This window comes from Oreochromis niloticus, linkage group LG11 (assembly GCF_001858045.2).
Source record: "Oreochromis niloticus isolate F11D_XX linkage group LG11, O_niloticus_UMD_NMBU, whole genome shotgun sequence".
Classification (NCBI taxonomy): Eukaryota; Metazoa; Chordata; class Actinopteri; order Cichliformes; family Cichlidae; genus Oreochromis; species Oreochromis niloticus.
The window spans coordinates 34,692,719-34,715,095 of record NC_031976.2 but is presented as its reverse complement, the minus strand read 5'-3'; the positions used below and the strand labels follow the sequence as shown (position 1 = coordinate 34,715,095).

Here is a 22,377-nt window from a genome sequence, read left to right as displayed (position 1 = left end):
GCGGGACAGCAGACTTCTCACCCGGGAGTGGGGGAGGAGTAGGAGTAGGAGATGAGTTCACCACTATATCCCCATCTCCTCTGCTCATTATCATCAACACACACCCTTCACCTCCACCCCTCCCTCTCTCCCTTTTCCGAGGTGTCTGGTGACTCTGGCCCGTGGTATATTGCTCCTCCCTTCATCGTGGAGGAGAGAAAAAGAGGCTGCAGCCCACTACTACCATGTCCCAAGGGCCCCTTTGCTTGCTTGCCTGCCTGCCCCTCCTGCTGCTCAGTACAGCTGTGGCTCAGTACCAGACCCTGACCAGCTGGGATCTCAACCCTTCCAGAGTCAAGAGGAGGATTGTGTGAAAGCTCTTCAACACTCTAATTCACTCTCCATTAGGTGAATCACACTGACTCTAACTACAACTGCCAAGGCTACTGGTGGTGCTGAGGAAATCCTTTTTTGAGATGGCTATGGCACCTCGGGCCCTGGCACTTCTGCTGCCCCTGGTGCTCATCCTCCTGAGCCCGGCACCGACTCCCACCCTGGGCGGATGCCCATCGGCTTGCCGGTGCTCTTTTGCCATGCTGCAGTGCCTGGAACCCAATGGCATAACCAGCATCCCGCCGCTGGCTTTGCAAGAGAGCGAGAATGTGACAGAGATGTGAGTATGATGTGCACCTGCTCTGCATGTTCCTCTGAATGAGCATGAGTGTGTCAGATGTGCTCACATGCCTTGATGTTGGTTGTCAGCCAAGCTTGATTTTCTCAGTTTGTGTTCACCTTATGTTGCCACTAATATTTGTTTCAGTGCCAGAGTTTTGGTTTTAATGGGACACTTTTCCAAAGCCTTCACATCTGATGTGAATTCTCACATTAGGGCAATATTTGTAAATAATTTGTGGACTTTTTTGAATTTAAGAGAGCGTATATATCTGCTCTGGGTGTTTAGCTCTGCAGGCATAGCTAAGGTTGTGTATATGCGTGAGATGGAAGCAGAAGTAGCCCATAGACAAAGTTCAGTAAGACACATTGACTTTGTTCTTCTTTTAATACTAATGCGTTATAAGTTTCTGAAGTTCAAATGCAGTTATACGTTTGTTTTTCATTATTTTCATATTAAAAAGTCAGATACAGGTTGTACTGTGGTAAAGTGGTCTGTCACAACGCTGGTGATGTCTGGTGGTGCCTCACATATACTTTTCCATAATTTCTCATCTCCAGAGAATGATGTCATTGCTAGCCAAATTTAGGTTCCTCTTGATGTAAAATAAAGCTCCTGCTGTCTGAGATGCATTAGAATGTCGGCAATTTAGACACTTTGGCTATTGGCAATCAATATTGGATCTGGAGCTGACAGTAACTGCCACAGAGTGATGGAAACTGATGTCTTACAGCCAGTCTGTGTCAAGCTCAAGATCTTCAGCGGATCTCCTCGCTCTACTTTTGGGAGTTTCAAAGTTTGACCTCTTTTTGCCGATGATATGGATGTCAGGTTTGAGTGCAAAGCTTTCAGAATAATACAAATTTATTGCATCACATGAACTATGTGATTGTTTGTTAGTTAGATTTAGAAGAAGGAAAAAGAAGTTGTACAGGTGCATTATAGAGTTTAGATGGAAAAATTATTTACTTGATGTATTATAGTTAAAAAACACATCTATCCGAACCATGTGTAGAAAGTATTTCTTAATTTTTGTGGCTCTAATATAAATTCCATTCTTGAATGATTGTCTGACCTGCCCGTACCGCTAAGGTTGGCCTGACCGAGTACGTCTTCCTTTAGTGGGCTTCAGCAGGTTTGTAAAATATGAAATGGAAGATGTCTGATCCATTGAATTTTATTTATTTTTTGGGTTAGTTAGTTCTTCACAACCAGACATCATGCTTTAAAAAAAAAATCATCACCCAGCTGATTGACAGGCAGGCCCTGGGGAATGTGCCTGAACAAAACTCATGAATAGCTGAGATGAACTGAGATTTCTCAGTCTGCGACAGCATGTCTGCAGCAGATGACTGTTATTTAAAATTGGCTTTTTAAAACTTTGCTCTGAAAAAGAAGTAGAAAACTGACCACCTGTGATTCAAAGAAGGCTGCTGTATTATTATGCAACCCGCCATCAGCTCCAACATGGAAAACTAAATGTCACTCTCCGCACCGCCACGCTGTTCTCTCTTTGTTCCCATTCCCGGATCTGAGCAATTAACACTTGTTAAGGAACTAAATTTCTGAAACACTATTTCGTTGGAGAAAGTCAATCCGCTGCCACTTTCTACTTCTATTCACCTATACTCCCCTTCTTTTTTCCCCTGTACTATAGCCCCTCTCTCACACCAGGTGTTTCCTCGTATCTGCAGCTAAACATGCTTGGTAGGGCTCAGGTTGAGGCTTGACATTCTCTCTGAAATCAATAAGCGAGCGGGCTTCTGTTTACCGTGGTGCTCTACATGCCAGCAAAGAACAACACTTCGCTGTATTGGCGGTGCAAGGGAATACAGCCGATATGTGGAACAAACAAGGGGCCATTAACTGTGGAACACAGGCTGAAATTCATCATAAGCTGAGGTATAAATTCAATTTTGTGAATTGCCAGTCAGTGCCCCCACCCGGGAACAATAGATGATATACAACCCACTTGGCTCAATCCAATAAGTAAGGGCGATGGGTGATCCTGGGCCCACCTGCCCTGTAATCATATTATTGCTGTGTGGGTCAATCAGACATGAATAAAAAGGTTTGTGTGTTGCAGCTGACAAACAGGGAACTGGGAGGTTGAAACAATGGCACGTGCTGAAAGTGACCATCATTAATTAGAAATTAGCACAGGTATGTTTATGGCATAGGTCCAGTCTTCTCTTTCTTTCGTTCTTATTCATTTTTCGATTGCATAACCTCCACTTTTGCTGCAGAATGACACATTTTTCAAATCTCTGAATCATAAGCAGTAGCATAACCATAAATTATCGAGAGCTGACCTTTCTTTGTGTTGTTTGCATGTTCATCTTTTGCCTTTGTGGGTCTTTTTTGGGTTCTCCTGTTTCTTCCCACAATCCATCGATGCATGTTAGGTTAGCTGGTGATTCTAGATTGACTTTTTCTGTGGATTTGACAGTTAGTAAAGGCTGGTGACCTGTCCAGGGTTTGCCATATCAAAAGGTGACTGTAGTTACTGTAACGTCACCTGTTGGTTTCTGATGTCCCATTTTGAAGCCTGGAGATGAGCATTTCCTCTTATAGTCCTTCATTTTGAAACATAGTATCATCAAGATTTACTAAGTAAACTTTATGTTTTATTTAGAGTGACCAGAAATGAGAGCCCAAAAACTCATCAGGAAAGTGTTTACAGGTGTGAAATCAGACTTTTATTGGACCAAAGTTTTATTGCCATCTCAGATAAAATGCACATTTAAGGCACTTTAATTTTTCAAATAAGGAAGCTACTGCCACCCCAACAAATAAATCCAACATCAAACCTTTATTAAGAAAACTGACCACAGAGTTAAAGTGGAGCAGAAACCAAAATGTGGAGTCCAGAAACCACTGTGCCTACATCCATCTTTTATATACAGTCTATGGCAGCAGTCTCCAACCTTTTTTGCGCCACAGACCGATTTAATGTCAGACAATATCTTCACGGGCCGGCCTTTAGGTGTCGCGGATAAATAAAACAAAATAAAATGATACGACCAAGACAAAAACTGTGGTATTTTATAAATATAACACTAAACGCAAATTCACTGTGTAATTGTGTAACTTTATTAGCAGCGTCCTCCTGAAATGCGCCAACAACATTGAGAGTAACATCCTCCTCTCTGCCCCTTAATGCTCTCTGGTCGCTATGGTAACGTGTAAATATTTCTTTCAAAATAAGACACACAACTACAACACAGGAAAAGCCCAAGTTCACGATAAAAACCATGAAAACCAAAAATTTCAAACCCGAGCCTCAACTCTCACAGCCCGGTACTAAACGACTCAGGGACCAGTACTGGTCCATGGCCCGGGGGTTGGGGACCGCTGGTCTTTGGCACAGCTAATTTCATTTCAGCAGAAAAGTTAATTAAACAAAAATGTAAATGTTGTTTGATGTTTGGAGCTGTGATATCCGATATCCTTGCTCTCAGGGACTGCTTGTAGATATTCTGTCCTCTTAACTTAAACTTTGGCTATCGTCAGTGTGAACATGAATATGAATAATGAAAAGTGTTATAGGTCCCCTTCAAGCAAACAGCACAACAGCAAACATCAACTTTTGAATCACATGTAGGATCTCACCTTCAGGACTCTGTGTGGGTCGTTCCATACGTCCTCACATAGACCTTTCAGCTCGTGTCACGGGTTTTGTTGGAGGAAAATGGTTTGTTAGTTAGTACGAAGCTTTTCTCAAAATATCGTTTCCCATTTTAGGTAAATGGGAAACGATACGAATATTTTTAGGTAAATAGTCTCACATTTTTCAGCGGATTGGATTGAAATTTCAACAACTGAACTGCTGTGAATAATTTGCAGCTAAGTAGTCATTGCTGAATGTTTTTCAAGATCACACTGATGGTTTAGAATTCAAAAACTCACAAAAACGCATCAAATATGGTACACTGGGCATTAAGGGGTTAAGATATTTGATCCTGTAATTATTATTATCATTCAGTGGCATTGTTTCATAGGTACATTACCACGCAAATGTTTGATCAAAAAGACCATAACTGACAGTGATTAATCCAGTGATCATAAATATTTATTTTCTATTTAGGTATACAACAGGTTTATCTAATGCAACTTCGTGTCAAAATGCTAATTGATCACTGAAAGGAAACATCATCTGGTTGTGTTAGCACAGCCTAAGTCCTGTGCTGATTAAGGAAGCAGTTTGGCTGGTCGAGCCTCTGGAGCTTTTTGTGGGTTTTATGAGAAATTACTTTCTTTTGAAATTTGTCAGAGTATTCCTGGTCTAAGAAATGAAGGCTATTCCATGTGGAAAATTGCCCCCCAAAAATGGAAGATTTCATAAAACAGTGTGTACTACTCCCATCAGAGAGCAGGGCAAACCGGCTCTAAACAGAATAGAAAAAGAAGTAAGAGGCCACAGTGCACCGCTGAGCAAAAGCACATCAGAGTCTCTGAGAAACAGATGCCTGATAGGTCTTCAACTGGCAGCTTCATTACTCTCAAAACATCAGTCTCAACAGTGAAGGGCCAACTCCAGGATATTGGCTTCTAGGCAGAGAAAGGTACATGTGAGATTAAAGACTAAAGAGAACAGATAGAAATGGGCAAAAAACACAGGCAGTGGACAGATGATGATGGGGAAGAGTGTTATGGACAGATTCTAATGTTTAAAGATGTTCCCACTAATGACACAGAACGTGATATGTTGGTGGTGGTAAAGTGGGAGATTTGTACAGGATAAATCACTTCATTGTACAAGACCATGCAATATCTTATGGATGTTAATTGGTTTGGGCCAACAGGACAGTGGCAAAAGCACAGCTCCAAACTATGCAAGAGCTGTTTAGAGAAGAAACGGTCAGCTGGTACCGTCTTCAATGGAGTGTTCACCACAGTAATCATATCTTGACCATGTGCTCATCAGACCAACTAAACCTATTATAGCCTCATCAGGAACCATGAGGTGAAAAATAGAAGTGGCAAAAACTGCAGTTCTTCAAAGTGTCAAAAGCAAATCAGTAGAGCTCAGCAATAAAAAGCATCAATGCCAGCAACCACAAGTCGTCGAGGAATGCACATTTTTCCTCGAGACCGATGGTAGCCAGTTTGTCATTGACTGGCTTCCGCGCTGGTTTGACTGGTGCCTAAAGTAAACCTCTGGCTTTGAAAAACCAACATGGCGGGTGCCAAAATGCTAAAATTGAAACTTCAAAATGCAGAGGTGAGGTGTGTCGAAGTTAACTCAACAAACATCTGTACGGCTGCGACTGATCAAGACTTTAATCATGTTTAAAGTTGCTCATTTTGCTAAAAGCACTGTGGCCGTGTCTTGTGTTGTTTACTGGTGTTATTGCTATCAGTATTTTGTTACTGGCATTTTTCATAGTGACAGTTTGTTTTTTACATGTCTGCATATTGTTTCATCTACGTACGATAGAAGTGCGTCAATACTGCAGAGAACCCATCTTTAAATCTTTAAATATTTCTTATTATTTGTAACAAAAAGCTCGTGGTTGTTTGACATTCCCTTTCTATTTTTCATATTCTTCCCTATTGTGCTTGCCTCAAGGCAGTCTCCAGAAAAAGGGCATTATTTTTATATTTTCTATTGATTCTGGCCATTTGGTTCATTTTACACTTTCTGAAGGATACTATAATGCATTCAACAGAGGGCCAAAAACACTCACATAAATAAAATCCTTCAATTTTTGTATCTAGACATCTTTTTAAAAGCCCATTAAGTAAGTGTCCTCCTGAGCAAAATGAGCAACATTTATATGGAGCCTAGCAGGGACTGGAGAGTTGGAGAAGGGCACAGAATGAGGTGGACAGATCTCCAGCGAGATCCTTGGAAGGTCTAAACGGGCCATTTATTCAGATATCTCCTGAAAAGAGCTGGCTGTCCTTGCATTGAGTGCTACATCGATCTGCGGCTCACTAGTTATTCTGAGGTAGGCGCTGTCTGGAAAAGTGGAAAGTGACTCATTGAGAAGAATTTCCCGTCCGCCTGGCACATCTTAGGGCATTATTTTTTCCCCACATGAGTGGCACATTCAGCTCTTATTAAGCTTTGCCATTTGTGCGTCCCTGGACTTCTGGCCAGGGTTTGTCATCTGCTCTTAGTCTGTTTTGTGGGTGTTCCAGGGTTGCATGTCCCAAACTGATGTTACTGATGCTTTTTTGATATAACCTTCATTAAAAATTCTGTGCTCAAAGTCAGAGTGTGCGCCTGAGGTGACCTTACTTGAGCTTTTGGTTGATATGAGCTGATCTCATCACTTGAAATTTAGTTTGATCTTTCTAACAGGATACATATGAGAGAACATTAAAGTATAATTGTTGCCTTTTAACTAAGAAGCTGGTATTTGTATAACGTGTTTTAGTTTTTGCTCATGTGTGACTTCCAATCTTTTGACAGGATAGTATATTTTCATATCTGTTTTGGATAACTCTCATGTGAGGTAGTAGATCTGATACAGGTCTGACATACTGACCCAAGTGAAGAACCACTGGGCTGAAACTGGTTTCCATGATGCTGTTCACATCAAATCAGGTAGCCGCCATTGCTCTTCAAAAGGCCATAATTACAAAGGTGGCTGGGATCCTCTTCCTCAGTGTCATGATGCTGACTTCAGTGGCTTCCAGGTTTATTTCTGGACAATGTTTCGTGTGACGTTTTTGTTACTGTTGTTTTGATTGTTCAGTTCAGCTCAGGACCGTGTCCAGTGCATGGTGCAATCTTATATTGGCTATGCATAAAATAATTGTTACCAATCAGAGGATAAAATCAAATCTGAAATTTAAATCCTGCTTTAGCTTCTTTTTGTTTAATTTAGAAACTTTATGTCTTTTGTTCGTGCTTCTTGGGCGTTTAAGTACAAAGCACCTGTTTTTTAAATGTAGTTATTTCTTCTTGTTGCTGTTGTTCCTGCATCTTTCCAGTGTTGGAATTCCCCAAAAGAAAATGACTTCTTTTCTGGTCTGAATCAAGTTCAATCAATCCTTTTATTAGTCTTTTTTTCTTTTGTATATTTCCTATTCACTATGAGCTTACAGTATATGAATGTCTACACAACAAAAGACTGAAGGCCACAATACAATACCTTCATCTAACTGTCTCTCCATCACTTTCTGTCCTCCTTTCTTTATTAACTAGTTACATAGAAAACCAAGCCGGCCTGGAGAACATAACAGAAGTCGACCTTATCTTCTACAGAGAGCTGAAAAACCTGTAAGTCATTCTTTTCTCTCAACTTATTTTGAGATAGTTTGTCAACGTATACAACTGACTGATCTGTTCTCTTATCATTGTTGTGTGTGTCAAGTTTTCTATTCTCACACTATACTTCAGTCAGAAAACTGATGTTTGAAATGATTTTTCTACAGCAGGAGACTGGAGTCTAGGCTCTGAGCACATTAGTTCCCGCAGATATGATTATCTGCTCAGAGCCTACAGGTGGATGCTTAGGCAGAGGAGGGGTTGAACCAAAAGAGAGTGATGAAGGGCAGCAACATTCACATATCAGAGGGATAGATGGGAAATTTTTAGTTTAAATAGACCCACAAAAGCAGGATTGGTTTATTACCCCTGAAGAAAGCGAGGCATGTGCCTGAACTAGTTTGCAGGATTTGCTCCATTTAGTGTTTACTCTAGTACGAGATAAACAGAAAGCTCAAAGCTAAGATAAAACGGTCAAAGCTTATTTTTGGGAACAAAATTAAGCTCCAGCCTCAAAAGTATGTTCACATACTCCCCAGACTGTGTATCTGAAAGTGAAATGATCTTTTTACTTCAGAGTTTGTGCAGAAAAAGACAAACGTTGGTGATGTAGCGGTTAGCAAGAAGGTCATAGGTTTGAATCCGCTGGCTGACTGAGACCTCTATGAGGATTTTTGCATGCCTGCATGGGTGCTCTCCTGATACTCAGAGGACTATGATGTTGCATGCAAGACATGTTTGCTAGTTTAACTGGTGATTCTAAATTGGCTGTAGGCGTGAATGTGATGGGCTGCTCCAATGTTTACCCCACCTCTCAACAAATGATAGTTGGGATCGGCTCCAGCGCCACCATGACACCCTAAATCGAATAAATGGTTAAGAACGAATGGATGAACAGCTAAAAGTCAGATATACTGTGTTCAGAATGATTAAACGACAATGATTGAAGTTGTTTTCTTTCCAACACAGAAAAACTTGATTATATTCCAAGTGTTTTTTTGCTTCTTGATTTTCATGTTCATTGTGCTTTGTCATCCTCTCCAGCACGGTCACATTTTGCAAGCTGAGGTTCATCTCTGCCTACGCCTTCCAAAACAACCTCAAGCTTCAGTATGTGTAAGTGTCCTTGTTGATACCGAAGGATTGTGTTCCCCGTGTCGTGTTTTGACCTGTGGGCCGGTCAGCCTGTTTGTTGCTGTCAGTCAGCCGGCTCTTTAATATTGCACATGTCACATGAGATTCAGACAGCTGTGTCCTCCAATCTGGAAAATCATTTTGGAAGCGCATTAAACCATGAATGACTTATTATTTTATTAAATACATATTATGTTTATACTTTCATGGCTGTTTATACTATATGGCACTTTTAATTCAGTTGTCTGCCTTTGTGCAAAACACAATTAATATATAGCTTCAGCTTTCCATATTATGTGGATTTATGATCATTGATTAGCAAGAAATTAAATATCACATGGATCAATAGTGAAAATGGTTCATAGCTGCGGTCCTAAAGTCAGTTATTACTGATAAAATATCTGCAATTGTAAAATTTGATCCAATTATAACCACCAAAAAGCTAATTAGCAAGAAGCCTCGTTGTTAATTTCAGCGTCTACATTGTGTTGCATGAAATTATTTTTTAGTCTTTATTTTTCCAAACATTGTAGCTTCACGGTCCATTCCCAGCAATAAATAATACCAGGAAGCCTTATCGACCAAAACCATCAAATCTGTCTATTCATCATCAACCCTTATCGCCACCATCTTGTCCTCATCATTTTACTGAGCGTGTGCAACATGTCCAGTGTTGTTTATCTGAAAGACAGCCGGGTTTCGAGGATCATAGATCGAGGGGTGGTGGTAGTGGTGGTGGTGAGGCAGGCAGGGTGAGCTCAAGAAATTGGAGAAGACATCCACCAGTCACCTTTTACTCGCTCACTTTGGCGGATTATCGACAGCTGATGCATAATAAATACACTCCACTAAGGGTCCATTATCACTTAATCAATATTTCACTGTGGAGGGAGAGGGCGGCTGGGTTTGGGTGGAGTGTAGGGCTTTCTGTGTGACAGATGTGTTTCTGAGATTAAGGCTGACTGATTGCAGCCAAACTAAGCACTGAGCAGGGAAGCTCAGTCAACTCCAACCCCTCTCTTTTCTCTCTTCCTGCTCTCATTGTTGTACAAACAGGAAAAATGCATTTCGTAAAAAATGTTGATATAAATTGCAAAAAGAGAAACAAGCTGCTGTTCGTGCCTCTGCTCTGCCCCTGTGGACCGGGGGAAGAATCGAGTTTAGTAATGGATAAGCCCCAATGGCTAACCCATCTGACATGAACTTTTGGGGGCAAGGAAAACAAATAATTGAACCCTTGGTCCTGTCAGAGTGATTATGTATTGGTTTCCATTTGCACGCTCCCCAGTGTGGCTTTCTGTCATCTTCAGAGGGAGGTTTATTTACAGGCTGATTCCTGGGAAGTCTGAGGATCATTTGTGGTGATATTCAAGTGGCCTGAGAGGACTGACTAAAGGATATGTAGCATTCTATTACAGTGTTATTATTGTAAGTCGGCATATACAGTATGATTTGATTCATCACCATATTTGAAATGTTTTGAAATCTTAACGAGGAAACAGAATAAGGAGTGTGTTTAGGAGGGTAGGTAAAATGAAAAAGATTCCCGTTCCTACATTTGAGGTCTGGCATATTGAAATTTGAGATAAATTGTAGTGGTAATAGTAGATATTGATGATGCTGTAGACAGCTAACACCAATGTGATGTCTACGCGGCGTGAGGCACAATGATGTGTGCCGTATGCAAAGATGTTCATAGTGATATTGCTGATGTACTGAAGTTAAATTGGCCTTCTTATACTTTTGTTTATTTTACATCAAATGTGTTCTGTTGAAATGATTTATGCTCATAATGACCGCAGCCAGAGTTTTAAAAAGTGTGATCAGCTTTTTTAAACACAAGGCTTTGGACTGCTCCGAATGCTTGGTTTGACACTGCTGTGTCCGTTCTTGGCTCTGTCTGATGTCAGTAAGAGCAGATATTCTAAATATAGTAATTTCAGCCACACAGCAGGGGTGCAGCCAGTCAGAAAGTTAGCTTAAAGGGAGGATAGCCCCAAGGGAATAGGATAGGCTTGTTAACTGACAGCTGTCGAATGCAATCATCTTAATTTAGCATGTTAACAATATTAGCATGTTCACTTTTACAGCTAAGGCTGGTAGGAATGCAAGTAATTTTGTTTTTGTTTAAAACAAATTTTAACCTATTAAAACCTTCTTAAAACACAGTTGACCTTCTAAATGATCAGAAACGCAGAATTGGTGACATTTAAAGGAGCATAAATGTCTGCTCCAAATTTAGCAGCAGTTCATCCAGATGTTTAAGAGACATGAGACATACAAGTTGAGATAAAGAAAGAATCTGTGACTCATTCTCATTGACTCATTCGCTGCCTTTGCAAGAGCCATTTGGTTAGTAAAAACCCAGATGTCTCGGCTGTTTTCATAGACATTTTTCAGACATTTCTTCGATACATGTGAAACTTTTTTTCTCGATATGTATTTCTTCAGCGTATTTGACTCCAAAGAATTACTGCTGGGCCTTGTCCCTCACCCCAGAAGTGTTTGCGAACTGAACTAATCACCTAATGTACTGAACTCTAAGCAAACACTGAGAGATGTGCCGGGGGTGCTTGTGAATGTGGCTTCTCGGCTGGTGTGAAATACGTGCCAAGGTAATTGATCAGGACCCATTTGGATGCATTAACGTTTTCCACTGAGTGTAATTCAAGGCAGGTACACATTGTTCTGAAAGCGAGCAATCAAATCACAGCGTGACTCAACTGCAGAACAGGACCAGATTACTACAAAGAAAAATAACATATTTACTTGAATCTTTCCTTTATTTCGACTCGTAATAGCTTTGTTTTGGTTTGTTTTTGGAACCGCGCTCCTTCCCAAAGCAACATTTGAACAGGCAGCACAATAAGACAACTATTGTCTGTCTGTGCTACTGGAAAGGTAAAATCCAGATATAGCAAAGATGTCACATGTAAAAGCTTAAGGTTAAATGATATAATGGCTGCATATCAATGGAAAATGCAACAAAGGAGAATTAAGAAGTGTTCACAATGTCACCTGTCTTCTCTTTTTGTTTGACAGAAACTTGGCATCAAACTCTCTGGAGCACATCAGCTGGAAGGTGTTTCATTTTCTGCCTCTGCTTAACCTGTGAGTCTGTTTAGAATTTGGAGTAAGAATACTCTCTGTCATCTAAACCATTTTAAATTTGTGTTATCTTGCGTGGTAATAAAAATGTAATAATTTTCAAAGGTACAACTTGGCTAAGCGACTGGTCTGCAGCAGCAGACCACATGAAAAAATATGGCCATTAGTGCCAACACATGACAAAGCTTTGTGGTTACCCTCATAGTTGACCTCAGCTCTCCATCGACACAGTGTGCATACAGTGAGTTGGTCACATTACCTTCACAGAATTGCTCTACAGGCTTTAAGTTACCCAACTTGAATTTTCTGGATAAAAATAGAGTGCATTTGGAAGAAACCTCGACTACACCAGGCGCAAGAACCTGCAGTTGGATGGCTTTGAAAGTGTGACAATTGCAGAGACAGAGAAGGAGAGCGTAATCTTTGGAGTTTTGATTATACTTTGCACCAGAAACTCATATTTTAGAAGTCAGAATGTGTGTTTTATCCAGCCTTCGTATATCTGTTTTCCACTGACTGAGTGCTGGAGCTGCTGCAGGGGCTGTTCTACGGTGGTTCCTCTTGAAAACCAGCCTGCAATTGGAAACATTTTTCTGTTACAGAAAGCAAAAAACTGCTTTTTGCTGGAAAGTCACTGGAACTGGTTCAGGAAGAAAGAGTTACTGGTGATAAAGGTGTTGATTCTGTTCATCTGGACGTAGCGTTTTCAGTGGGTTAAACGTTTCATAACTAATCCAAGTGACTTCTTCACATCATGTTTGCATCAAGACAATTTCATTTTGACTCATTACTTTAAGTTCATTAAGTTTCTAGACTGGATACTCTTATTTCACTTAGTTTTTATAATTTGAAAATAGTTTCAGTTTTGTTTTTATTTAGTTTCAGTGTTAGTTTTAGGCCTTGAAATTATTATTTCTTATTTTTGGAGGGCATACAGGTGTATGTCAGAGGCAAATTTGGGGAAAATCAGTATAAGTATTACAATAAAATGAGTTCATTTCCTGATTTCCCCCACTTTACTTAAAGTTGGGCTGCAAGTAAGTTTGGCACTCCTGAACTAGCAACTGCCCAGTGACATTTCAGGCCACAGAGACCTCATGGCCCAGTGCTGTTCCTGCTGTTTCTGTTTCTGGTGAGAACTTAGGTCAGTTATACTTTTGCTGTTAGCTAACCCTAACCCTTTCTACCCCAAGGACAGAGGTGTTATTCAGCATGAAACTTAACTAACCTGGGAAACAGTCTTTGTGCTACATCTATAACTTTAGTCCTTAATTGTTGATTCAATTCAGAGGTGAACATATGTAGATATTGTAAAGTTAACTGCTTCTTTTCTAAATTGATTGATGGTATTTTTTCAGCAAAACCTTACCGCTCATGTAGTTTGTAAGGTTCCTGAAAGTATAGAAGCTTGACTGTATGAATGGTTATTTATTTTTTAATTAAAGATAATTCTTTAAGGATTTATATCAACTATTTTATACATTCCTTGTCATGCAGTTGTATTAGAAGCTTTCAAATGAAACACTTTGAGGGTATTTGTATATAACAGTGAGTTAAAACTGTTTGCATGAGGACAGAACGTGTTATTGATTCATGTCTAATAATTTCAGGTCATTGTTTATTGGTTTCTCTTTTCAGCGTTTTGAGAGACAACCCTCTCATTTGCTCATGTGAGCTCTACTGGCTGAAGCAGTGGCAAGAACGCGGTGACCTGGATAACCAAATGTTGTCTTGCTTGTCCGATGGCGAGAAAATATCCCTTTTCAATCTGATGATAGAAAACTGCAGTGAGTATGCGTTTCATTGTTTCTTGTTGAGAAAGCTGTAAAAGGTTTGACACCAGTCAGTTGTTGTGATTTAACACAACCCAACAGGTTTTATGACATTACCAGTAGTTTATTGGCAAGTCATGCTACAGTATGCTGGTTGCACACGTGAGATCTGGTCAAAGGGTCGGGTTTTTGTTTTTTTTGAATTATGTACTCACCTCATGTGCAGTTAAACCCTGTTCGTCAAAGCGAACCTCAGGCTTCAGGTTGTTCTAAATGTTCGATTTTCAACATTTTTCTCCTCCCTTCTGCCTGAGCTCACACGACTCAGCACTGATTTCCTTATATGCTCTGGCTCTGCCATAGACGATAAATAAAAAATGGACATAGCCACAGTGATGTCACCCAGTGGCTTCTAAACTCTGCATTTTGAAGCATCCACTTAACTTTATGGCCATCACAAGTCACCATATTTGCACAGGAGGATGAAGTTATATAGACTTTATGAGCACATTGCACAGCTACACAGTCCTGCTAAGTAACAGTAACTATTAACATTTCTTTCAATAAAGCTGAAACACAAGCTTAAAAAATCAGAGTCGCCGCCATAAAAACAAGGAGTTGCTTGCATGTATTTATGTTTTATATCCTTTTTAAAAAGCTACTTTTATTCCTTCCCAGTTGGGAGGTTGGGAGTCACCTTACTACCATGACCAATATAGACTCTTAATCCTAATCTTATCGGCTAGTCTGTACATCACTGTTATTCATTGGTAATTACATAAATAAGTAGAGCATAAAAAAGCTTTATAGTTGCCTGTAAGAGACGATGGTCAATCAAAGCGCTCAAGCTGATAAAGGTAAGTCTCTACTTAGTCAAATGGGTCAGTTATTAAAAATGTAGACTTAAATAATTGTTTGTGGTTTGCCTAAAAATCTTTATTAGTGCTGTGATTTGGGGTTTCTAACTATGGGAGTCTATAGTGATTGTGTAGCTTTTGGAGCCCTTCTCAAGTGGCCACTCGAGGAACTGCAGTTCTTGGCACTTGAGCCCCAAACTTTGCTTCTTGTGCTGTGTGTGAGATGAGGAGGAAGCCAGGCGAGGAGCAGCCAGTCAGAAGAAATTGGACTTTTTATGAGGTTGAACACCAGTCGAGATGTGCTGTATGTGAGAGCCAACACAGTCAGATCACACATAAAACAGTCTTTAACTGCACGCTCACTAGTAAAAGTGTACTGTCTCATTGTGCCAGTATAATAGGGTAGCCTTTTAGAGCGAGCAAGAAGCACACTTGCCTAATCCAGTATTTCTGAGAAGTGAGAATGTTTCTTAGAGAGCGTCTTTCCTGTGGACTACATGTGAGAAAGGTCAACTCTTCTCCAACCTTATTCTTCAGAAATTCTCCACAATTCATGTGTGAAAATGACACAAGATAAAAAGCACGTTTTAAATATGTGAATAACTCAAGTGGAGCCCCTTAAAAGTTACAGAGCTGGAAATGCACAGCCTGTAACACGACTTATAGATTTTTCTTTAGGGCAGAAGTTGAAAATGTAAGAACTCGTTTTATTTGTATTTGTTAAACCACATGTGGTGGAGATTTATTTTGTAAAGTTGATCATATTTTTTTAATCATGTTTTGTAAGCAGTATTTGAAATAATGCATCTACTTCAAATTGTGTTGAAAAATAATAATATGTTTTTGTTCCTATTCAGGATATAAAAGGCTGCAAAAAAGCAGGTACACCAAAATGTGGGGAAGAAATTGGCTCAACATTGTTGCTCTAATCACATACAGCAGGAACTTCTTGTTGCCAGGAAACATATGAGACATTTTGTCCCTGTGCTGTTTTTCTAAAGAGCTTTGAAAAAAAAAAACAGGAGGAGTTCAACTCTATACTTAGTTGCACCATCACAACAGCAACCTGTGTTTATTGCTATGTGCTCTCATGCTATCTGTCCTGCACTCTCAGGCCTGCCTGAGGTGAAGATTACCGCCTCGCAGGATAAGATTCTGGAAGGAGGCAACCTTACATTCGTATGTGAGGTGGAAGGAAGTCCCACTCTCACCGTGAGATGGCAGACCGAGGCCCTTCACTCTCATTTTTTTACCAAGGTAGTTGAAAATTTTCAGCATGTGCTCAACAAATGCAAAATTAGTTTTTCTTTTTTTGGGGGGATGTCATAGTTTTTCCTCTTCAGATGGACTGGATGATGCTCAGAGCAGAGCTCTGTGTCATGAAAATTGACTTTCTATTAGTTTTTATTTTTATTAAATTTAAAAAGACATTTTTAAATGTCAACCGGTCGTGGCAGATGGCCCCGCCCCTCACTGAGCCTGGTTCTGCTGGAGGTTTCTTCCTGTTAAAAGGGAGTTTTTCCTTCCCACTGTCGCCAAAGTGCTTGCTCATAGGGGGTCATCTGATTCTTGGGTTTTTCTCTGTACGGTCTACCATGAGTCAATTGCTGTATCATTGTAGTCAGGGTTTTTACATTGTGGTGCCATTTCTGATCTGCTACATTGAGCCTAAAGTGACATAAATCACCTTCAAATGCGGCTGTCTAATCTATTGATCCGTACTAGAGTAAATTGGGTCTCATTTCATCATTGTAACATACCTCCAAGCGATGTATTTGTAGTTAAACACCTTGTCTGTGTGTGCCGGCGGTAGCTGCAGGAGAGCAGAGACTCTGCGCTGGAGCTGGTCCTTTACCTCACCAACGTTTCCTCCAAAGACAACCTGCACAACCTGACTTGCGAGGCCGAGAACCAAGCTGGGCCAGGGGAGAGGATGGTGCAATTGGACATTGAGTGTAAGTGCCTGCAAAATAAAACCAAGCTCTTGAAAGCTCACAGGCTCAATACAAATCGTCGGGCTTAATGGAGGTTAGGGCGAGAGCACACTGGGGCCATTTTCTAGTGCAGGCAGGGTGGACAGCCAGAGAAAGGGAAAAATGCACTGCACTGATTTCTTCTAAATGCCCCCTCTACAAATACGAGTATGTACCCACCATGCTTCTAATGGAGCTCTCTGTCACCTGCCACTCACTCTGGCGACTGGTGAGAAGTGTTAAAATAGTATAAGTGAAGTGCAGCGGGTATGGCTTGCTATTTAATGCAGGGATACAATGAGAGGACAAAAGAAAGTGAACTCACCTCACCTTGCTCTTAAAGAACTCCTTCACCTCGTGTACTTTTAAATTACACTTGCAGCTTGACCCTGGAGGTTTACTGTTGTTTTCTCCTTTCGGATGCATTAGTGCATCTGGAAGTTGAACAATGAGGAATGACAGCACCCAGTGGTCCCACTGAAGACAGAGTCAGATGCATTAGTGATACATTACTGACAATACTACCCAAACAATATCATATATCACCAACTCAGTGACACTCATTAGAAAATAAAGCCAAAAAGAGCAGAGGCGCCAATCAGCTGAGGCCAAATGCACAAGCATCAAGGGACAGATAATGAACATCAGGAAAATGGGGCTGATAACCCGTGCTAAGATCTGATTTGAGCCTGTGCTAATGGACTTTTCCCTCCTACACCGGAAAACCGCTTCATCCGCAGTGATTGGCAGTCAGTAAATGCGTTAGTGCAGCTAATCTATCAACATCGGCCCCCCTGGTGGACGGACACTCGTTAACCGCTAGCCCTTTAATTACTCTTAATTACCTCCCAGAACAGTGGGTGTTTACTGCTGAGTGGCTCTCTGTGCCATTGATTCATGGTACTCGTGCGGCTTCCCTTTCATATAAAAGAGCTTTTCTAAATTATGCTTTTTTTTAAAAAAACTCTAAGTCTGAAAAGGTGAAAGCAAATCATCATTTTTGTCGACATCTACTGTCCCAAAAGTTGGTGTTTTGCCTGCAAAGCATGCAGTTAGCACCGACTCTACCTGGACTGGGGCCAGAAATCATTTATTGTGTTTGCCACATTTCAGAATGTTCATTGTCTAATTCTGCAATGAAGTCTGAGAACTGGCAGGCTCATTAAACATAATTCTAGCCTTCCTTTTCACCCCTGCAGTGAAATTGCTTGTGTAAGATTAGCAGAGGTCGCTAATGGATGATTAGTTAAATGTGATAAATAGCACTAATTTTCACTCAGTGTAACAGACTTTAGGGAGCCCTCGGTAAAGAGACGAATGCCTCGGTATCTCCTTAGCGCAGCACTTTCTGGGGTTGGGTCACGGGTTAAGAGCAGCAGAATGACTCGTGCACATCAGGGGTCTCTGCAGTCGAGAGTTGTGTTCGATCTAAACGAGGCCATTTCCTGTAACTTCATGTCCAGAAGAGCTTCCAGGTAGCATTTGTGGTCAGGGGCACGACAACGACCAGGATTTCATTATTCATAGCAGGTCAGCGCAGGTTTGCAGTGCAGATGGAGAGCATTGATTCTTGGAAACTCAGAGGCAACCTATAGAGTACTGACCTGCTTTGTTATGTGTGAGTAAAATGCACATTCAGCATAAAATCAGGGCTGAACATATATAATTATTATTTGACTGTAAGTGTATCTATGTGTATTTCGTGTATGGGCAAAGTTGCAAGCATAGACTGTATACAAAAGATGGACATGACCACAGGTCGAGTGTCTTGTTGTTTTTTAAGTCAGGGTCGGCTTTGATAACTTTGATTGATATGTTGCTTGCAATAATAAGACTTGAAACAAATGATTGAGACCTTAAACTTGTCAGTAAAATGTTAATCTGGGTCATAATTTAAGTGAGCTATAGACTACAAAATCTGACTTCCTGACTTTCATCCAGAGAAGTTCCCAATGAAGTAATTTCATTGGTTAATCTTTCTCTGATTGATTGTTTTGCCTATGACAGAGTGTTTTAAGTCAGCCACAAAACCACAGAGTCTTTATAGGTGTATTATATTATATTATGACTATGAGCTAATCCAAGCTAATCCAAAATGCTGCAGCAAGAGTACTGACAGGGACTAGAAAGAGAGAGCATATTTCTCCTGTTTTGGCTTCCCTTCATTGGCTTCCTGTTAAATCCAGAATTGAATTCAAAATCCTGCTCCTCACATACAAGGTCTTAAATAATCAGGCCCCATCTTATCTTAATGACCTTGTAGTACCATATCACCCTATTAGAGCACTTCGCTCTTGCACTGCAGGCCTACTTGTTGTTCCTAGAGTATTTAAAAGTAGAATGGGAGGCAGAGCCTTCAGTTTTCAGGCCCCTCTTCTGTGGAACCAACTTCCAGTTTGGATTCGGGAGACAGACACTATCTCTACTTTCAAGATTAGGCTTAAAACTTTCCTTTTTGCTAAAGCATATAGTTAGGGCTGGACCAGGTGACCCTGAATCCTCCCTTAGTTATGCTGCAATAGACGTAGGCTGCCGGGGATTCCCATGATGCATTGAGTTTTTCCCTTCCAGTCACCTTTCTCACTCACTATGTGCTAATAGACCTCTCTGCATCGAATCATATCTGTTATTAATCTCTGTCTCTCTTCCACAGCATGTCTTTCATCCTGTTTTCCTTCTTTCACCCCAACCGGTCGCAGCAGATGGCCGCCCCTCCCTGAGCCTGGTTCTGCCGGAGGTTTCTTCCTGTTAAAAGGGAGTTTTTCCTTCCCACTGTCGCCAAAGTGCTTGCTCATAGGGGGTCATATGATTGTTGGGTTTTTCTCTGTATTTATTATTGTGCTATCTACTGTACAATATAAAGCGCCTTGAGGCGACTTTTGTTGTGATTTGGCGCTATATAAATAAAATTGAATTGAATTGAATTGAATGTTGTATATAATATTATATATAAGTGCTTAGCTGAAAGACTGGAAACGGGTGGAACCAACTAGTCAGATGCAGTAGAACTGAGCTAAGCTAACTGTCTGCACTACACAAACATGAGAATGGAGTCAATATTCTCATTGAACTCTTGCCAAAGATTTATTTCCCAGACTACCTTTTTACTTTCTCAGTTGAATTTTTCCATCTAAAAATACATTAAATCAAATCACCAGGACATGATAGTTTGGAGCTCATCTTTTCTTTAGAAACTCATTTATGTCTGTGCTCTGCTACTTCACAAACTCAAAACTCTGTGTCTCCTTGCAGTTCCAGCCAGAATAAACTTCCTGAAAAATGCTGTGCCGCAGCACCACTGGTGTTTTCCGTTTGCCGTGGACGGCAATCCCGAACCGAACATCACCTGGCTGTACAACGGCAAGAAATTAAACGAGACCAGATACATATACACGCAGCCCATCATAGATTCAGGCGATGGATCGGTGAAGCACGGATGTCTCTTCCTTGACAAGCCAACCCACATCAACAATGGCAACTACACTCTGATTGTGGAGAACAAACTGGGAAGAGATGAGGCCACCGCACTTGGGTTGTTCATGGAGAACCCCTTTGACAGTTTTGAGGGGATAATTCCATGTGAGTTCCTGTTTTGCTACTCTAAACTAAACTACTCACTGATTACTAATTATCTCCTAGAGTCATGTCTCACTTGGCAGCCATCTTGAAACATCTTGAAAGCCAACTCTGAGCACATTATTTGGCCAGTTATTTTGAGGCCTTATCCAAATGAGCTGGGACATAAAACCTGGATGTGTAGAATTATTTGTGTTATTAATGATAAATGCCACTTTAAAAGTTTGCTGATATTATACCAAAATTGTAAAAGGTTCTAATTCAGCCACCAACTTACTGTTTGCTTTAATATCTTTGTAATCACTTAAATGTTATTAATTAAAGTCATTAAAAGTTGTTCATCATCCTATAATATCAACTATAGCTGCTGGGTTTCCCTATGGAAATCACATAAAATTAATTACCTACCAGAGATGAAAGAATTTGCAGACATCTTAATCATCATGTGTAGAATAAATATCTTTATTTCATCTCCAGGTTTTCTTTGCATTATAAGTAATGTCACTTTAAAAATCAATCAAGTGAACAGCGTATGTGCCCGTGCACTGCAGTGGAAACCACTGATTACCAGCGTGATTCCTAGATAGGGAACCAAGATGACCACCATCATCTAGAGAGGAGGCATCTACTCTTTCCTGGTGCCAACCTGCCACATATGCAGCTTTGTGTCTTTGGTTTAAGTTTGAAGGAAGAAGAAGGGCGTGCCTTTTATTTTGAGCAGTTATGTTATTTATGGAGGTAACTTGCTATCGTTTAATTTATTGTTTTGGCCTTGGCTTACCCTGACATTAAACTTCTGCTTTTGTGGCTCTGTGATCAATAAATACAACATATATTATCTTTAACAAGTGGTTCTTGTGGCTGCTGAGGGAAAGGGAGATGGATGCCTTTTATATTGTGTCTTGGCCGCCCGTTGATGGGGTGTAACAACAAGGTTGGAGGAAAGTCCACTGGCAGCCATACTGGAAAAGCCTTCAGTCAGTTATTTGGACGGTTGGTCGCTGGGACATAGAAAACTGTATAGAATCACCACAAACTACACATGGAAGCCTCAGGAAGTTTACATGTGCAAAAATCTACATCTACCTACGTCTTTACTATGATTATCAGCATCGGCTGCACAGATCACAGTTTAGCGACAGCCACGAGGCCTGTGGCATTCATACGCTGAATGTGAGACATCAAATACAAATGGAGAACGCAACATTGCATTCACAGGAGGGTGATGAAAATATATAATATATAAGAAATAATAATATAAATAATATTTAGGAAAATCAAAAGAACTGGAAGAAAAGTTTTGTTCAATTTGTCCTGTTCAGACTTTATAGTCTTTATATATATATATCTATATATATATATATGGATATATATATATATATATATATGTTGAGACCCCTTTTCAAAGTACTACACCTTGTCCTCCAAGCCCTGAGTGGTGAAAGGTTACTATTTTAAAAAAATCATTGCATTTCATCACAATAAACACATTTTAATTGTTTAAATCTAAATTAGGAGCTGATCAGTTTGTTTTACACTGAGGTTTGCTTCATAGATTTGTAATGATAGTAATGTGCATTCCTAGTATGATTCAAAGTGACTTTGTCTTAGGTGCTTTATTGCAACTCTGTATTCTGTATTTAAAGGCACAGAAAAACAAATATATTTACATTACTAATAATGCAACAAATGAAGGGCTTAATGAAAACAGAATGGAGAAAATGATATAAAATGTTGATAAAGAAATGTATCATCTGGACTTCAGTGTGAGTGAATTATATAAACTGTATGATGATAGTACCAAGTTATGTGCCGGGCATTCATAGCAGTGCTCAAGGTGTGTTATTGCCCTTCAGTGTTAAAGTGATGAGGAGTGAAGAGGGAGCACATTAGATACCTGACAGAGACAATAATGTAAGTGTCACTTAAAACTAATTGATCGTCACACTAGTTCTGGGGATTCTTTCTATGTCGTGAACTGACAGGAGTCGACCTTACTGCATTGTGATTCAGTGCTTGATATGCAGAAATAGCCAAACTAAACAGAGTGAATGCGCTGTGAGAGGCACATGTTGCATCATGG

At 40.3% G+C, this 22,377-nt stretch overlaps 1 protein-coding gene across 4 annotated transcripts in view; it reads left to right on the top strand.

The window, feature by feature from the left end:
- The first annotated feature begins 274 nt into the window (after nt 1-274).
- The window catches only part of ntrk1 (neurotrophic tyrosine kinase, receptor, type 1), a 49,801-nt gene continuing 27,698 nt past the window's right edge, over nt 275-22,377 (top strand). For 2 of the 4 annotated variants that reach the window (XM_025911547.1, XM_005472826.3), the window contains exons 1-8: nt 275-652; nt 7,812-7,886; nt 8,919-8,990; nt 12,051-12,119; nt 13,755-13,903; nt 15,860-16,002; nt 16,559-16,700; nt 19,971-20,297. In XM_025911547.1, coding sequence (XP_025767332.1) covers nt 456-652; nt 7,812-7,886; nt 8,919-8,990; nt 12,051-12,119; nt 13,755-13,903; nt 15,860-16,002; nt 16,559-16,700; nt 19,971-20,297 — 1,174 coding nt within the window. In that variant the 5' untranslated portion in view covers nt 275-455. Of the gene's footprint in view, nt 653-7,811; nt 7,887-8,918; nt 8,991-12,050; nt 12,120-13,123; nt 13,261-13,754; nt 13,904-15,859; nt 16,003-16,558; nt 16,701-19,970; nt 20,298-22,377 lie in introns of those variants that run through there. The other 2 variants (XM_025911548.1, XM_025911549.1) reach the window with 2 other exon arrangements.